Source organism: Setaria italica, chromosome VIII, assembly GCF_000263155.2.
Source record: "Setaria italica strain Yugu1 chromosome VIII, Setaria_italica_v2.0, whole genome shotgun sequence".
In the NCBI taxonomy this organism is placed as follows: Eukaryota; Viridiplantae; Streptophyta; class Magnoliopsida; order Poales; family Poaceae; genus Setaria; species Setaria italica.
The window spans coordinates 19,266,106-19,270,279 of record NC_028457.1 but is presented as its reverse complement, the minus strand read 5'-3'; the positions used below and the strand labels follow the sequence as shown (position 1 = coordinate 19,270,279).

The window sequence follows — 4,174 nt, the reverse complement described above, 5'->3', positions numbered from 1 at the left end:
TTGCTGTTCTATTTTTTTTCACCTACAACTTATTTACCTTAATTTTATTGCAATGACTAAATATTAAAAACATGTTTACTCTATTTTTGTATCATACCTAATATTATCAGGTCCTTTAACGAATACAAGCTATCTATCACATTCTAGCTAAAAAATATGTATAAATAAAAATCCTCTCCATTCTCCCTCATTCTAAAAATTTCATTTTTCTCCCTCTCTAAAGCATAAAACAAAGCATAATAACAATAAATGAGGGGAGGATGAAGTAGCTAACCTTCACAACACTTTGGATGACTTAAATCCCCACGGAAATGAGGAAAAAAATTCGAGCAGCACCTCCCCTAGGGTTGCTTCGTTGCCATGGAGAGGAGGTCGAATGTCTCTGGTGGAGTGGAGTGGCTCGGGCTGGAGGAGGAAGAAAAGATCTCTATCTTACGATTTTATAGGGGAAGAGATTTTGTCTCGGTTGGAAATCCCGCTTATCCCGGTTGGAGGGTTAGAGTTTCCAACAGGGAACCTCCAACCGGGATAAAGGGGGTAGCGTCGGTGGGATTCTTCCGACCGTTACAACCGGGATTGAAGGGGAGGTTTTAGTCCCGATTGGTATTTACAACTCAGGATTAAAGCGGCCCACGCGCTGATCTTCTATCGCGCACCACTTTTAGTCACGAGCTAAATATTAATCGGGATAAAAGGAGGTGGATGGAAGGTAGTTCTCTAGTAATGATAGACAAGATTGGTCGCTCCAGAAGGCAGATAACCCGTTCCCTAGCCAATCTTGTCTGAAATGACAAATAGCTGGGTGTAAGATTTGTAGTGGTGGCCTTGGTCGCACAAATTCCTCCTATTGTAAACATATAAAAGACTTCCGATGGTGGTACACCTTGGCATACGAAATAACAAATAAGAGCGAAAAGTTTGAAAGCAATTTGATTTTAATTTGTATAGCCGCCCCCAACGACCCATCTTAAACTGAAAACGAGGCGCTAGAGTATTGGATGCCTCCTGTGATCCAGCTAATCTCTTTGAGGGCACAATTTGGAATTTTGCATAATCGGGTGCCGCAAGATGCAGTTGAAGTCCGCGGCAGCTTGGCCATTGGTGCCAGAGCGGGCAGGTGTTTATTATACTCTGTGTCACGTGGTGCCTGTCACCACTCTCACTCACCACCTCTCTCTCTATCTCTCCTAGACTCCGCAGTAGCACATGTGGACACAGGCACACCGCTGCGCCCAACGCTGAAGGAATCTGATGAGGCCAAGAAAGAGCCCACGGAAAATTATGGAACCTAAGCTATACTAGCAGTTTGCTCTTTGCAGTCGATCTCTGGCTCTCTGCCGTCCTCCTCCCATCATCACCCTGCAGTCTCCTTCGAGTGTGTCGACCGGCGGCTGGTGCGGTCGTGCGGATCGGATCTCCACAGCGACAACTTTTCTAGTCCACTGTAAGTCTCTTTTGCAATCGCTTTCTGTGAGAAGGATGTGGCAATTCCAGTTAGACGACTCTAAGTGAAGGGAAATGCGCAGATTTATGATAGCTTCATTCATGCTGGCTTATTTGGTGCCGCTCACGAAATTCAGGAAATATGTTGCTGTCCAGTAGTTTTCAGATTCTAGTAAATCTTTGGATCTGAAGCGAAAATTTTGCCTTTATGAACTCAGGTAATCGTTAAGCTGCAATGCGGCCGTTGGACGACAAGGAGTGCTACAGCTACACCACCAACGGGGCGGCGGCCAACGGGCGGCCGCAGCGCAAGAATCCAGCGCCGTCCCGGCCCAAGCCGACGCCGTCCAAGTGGGACGACGCGCAGAAATGGCTCGTTGGCATGTCCGGCGGCCGCGCCGACGGGGTCCACGGCGGCACGGCCAAGCCCAGGAACTCCAACGGAGACGACCGGCGCCTCCTCGGTTCGTCCTCGCAGAACGGCCGCGTGTCCTGCAGCAGCGTGGACGGTGCGCTGGAGTACAGCATGGTGGTGACGGCGCCCCCGACGCCGCCGCAGCTGGGCGAGGGCGACGACGCTGGGGAGACCAAGAAGATCGACTGCATGGTGCAGCAGCACGGCTTGCCCGTGGCGGTCATCCGGTCCGTGTGCCTGCGGGACATGGGGACGGAGATGACGCCGATCGCCAGCAAGGAGCCGTCCAGGACAGCCACGCCCCTGCGTGCGTCCACGCCTGTCGCGCGGAGCCCAATATCGTCGAGGTCGTCCACCCCAGCGAGGAGACGCCAGGAAGGGCCCGTGGGCGTCGCCACCGCCGTTGCAGGGACGACCGAGCCGATGGCGGCAGGCGAGGTCGGTGTTGCCGGCGAGGAGGGCCCTGTGGACGGTCAGGGTCACGTGCCCAGCGCGAACTCGCTGGAATCCCGCGCGGTGGCCTGGGATGAGGCGGAACGGGCCAAGTTCACGGCGAGGTGGGAATGTTATTCTAAAGTCGTTTCGTAGGCTGTAGCTCTGACATTATTTGTTTTCTGGACATATCTGCCACTTACTAAGTGCAATTCTTGCTTTTGCTTGTTTTAGGTATAAGCGTGAAGAGGTAAAGATACAGGCCTGGGAGAACCATGAGAAGAGAAAGGCTGAGATGGAGATGAAGAAAATGCAGGTAATATAAGCGTGTGATTAAGATGCAAGTCACATATTTGTCTAGCTGATGTGAGATTATTTGAACTATTTGCAATTGTGATTCCTGGCATGTTCATGGTCTTAGACTCTCTCAGTTGCGTTTATCTCCCTGACATGTCGAATGGAAACTCTGTCTGCAGATGAAGGCTGATCAGATCAAAGCACGGGCTCAAGAGAAGCTGGCGAACCGGCTGGCCGCGACGCGGCGGATAGCCGAGGAGAAGCGGGCAAATGCGGAGGCGAAGCTCAACGAAAGTGCGGCGAGGACGTCAGAGAAGGCCAACTATATCAGGAGGACAGGGCACCTACCGTCCTCTTTTTTCAAGATGCCTTGCTTGTGTGGCTGAAGCTTGAGCCAGCAATTGTGATAATACGCCTCTCAATCGTCATTTTGTCAAGTCACTATTTCAGGACACCCAGCAGACGGCCATCGGCCAGTCATAGACCCAACGTCCAATTCAAACAATGGGCCCGTGCTTTTCTGTACTGATGCATTGTCAGAATTAATCTGCCTCTAACTGGCTTCTTATTTTAAGGTACCGGCTGTTTGCTTGCCCATGCTTTGCATTGGGAACAAAAAAGAGTTTCACAGGATAATATACGCTCTCTGGATCACAAACGAATCATTTAGGACATCAACATGATATAGTTGGCTAAGCTACACCGGCAAAAAAAGTCAATATTAGCATCTTCCGCCCCAATAAAACAAGCCACCTACAAAATTCTAGAATAGATTAATAAAGAGGTAAAATAGCCTCAATTTTTCCTATTTATTACACATATTTGATGCTAATTGGCTACCGTATACCTGCATGCAGATGCACACATGCCAACTTGAGTGACTTATTCTTTTAAAATTTTTTGAATCATAGAATAACTTATTTTTTTGGAATAGAGGGAGTAAATCACAAATGGTTTTCAAAACCTTTCTTCGATCAAAACATTGTAGATGGCTGTCACGGCCAATCATCTGAGCTGAAACTGAGGGTAAACATCATTACGTGACAATCCATCGTAGAAATAACATAAGATGTATATAGTTATCAAATACAATTATATTACAAATAGCCTTTTTGAACCATTTTGGATATAGTCATGAAAGCAATTTAAAAATTTGTTTGCATTGCAGTTCTTGCTGCTGGAGCTTTGTTGAAAATAAAGTTCCGACCTCTATAACAAGGAGAAAGAAGAACGAGATCTAATATTGTTGCGAGACTCGGCTTGACTATTAGTTTGAACGTAATATGGAGATGAATTGAGCAATTTAATACCGAAGATTCAACAAACTAACGTGATACGAACGAAGTTCCTTGATCCATAATTAAAGATTGTGGAATGCCGAATCTATGCACAATATGCTTCCTAATGAACTTAATTACCTTCCGATGTGCCATATTCTAGAGGGGAATTGCTTTAGTGCACTTGGTAAAATAATCAGTAGCCACTTTCACAAAACGATGTCCTATTTGACGAAGAATGATGAATTTTACCAACAAAGTCCAATCCTCATTCTGGAAAAGGCCATGGCTTGATAATAGGATGCATTAA

The 4,174-nt window shown here is 47.2% G+C and overlaps 1 protein-coding gene across 1 annotated transcript; it reads left to right on the top strand.

Moving 5' to 3' along the window:
• Nucleotides 1–1,124: 1,124 nt before the first annotated feature.
• LOC101781297 lies at nt 1,125–3,165 on the top strand. Its single transcript, XM_004979159.4, has 4 exons — nt 1,125–1,444; nt 1,662–2,415; nt 2,525–2,606; nt 2,767–3,165. Exons 2-4 carry the CDS (start codon nt 1,679–1,681, stop codon nt 2,971–2,973), a joined length of 1,026 nt encoding a protein of 341 aa, XP_004979216.1. The 5' UTR covers nt 1,125–1,444; nt 1,662–1,678; the 3' UTR covers nt 2,974–3,165.
• Nucleotides 3,166–4,174: the final 1,009 nt, after the last annotated feature.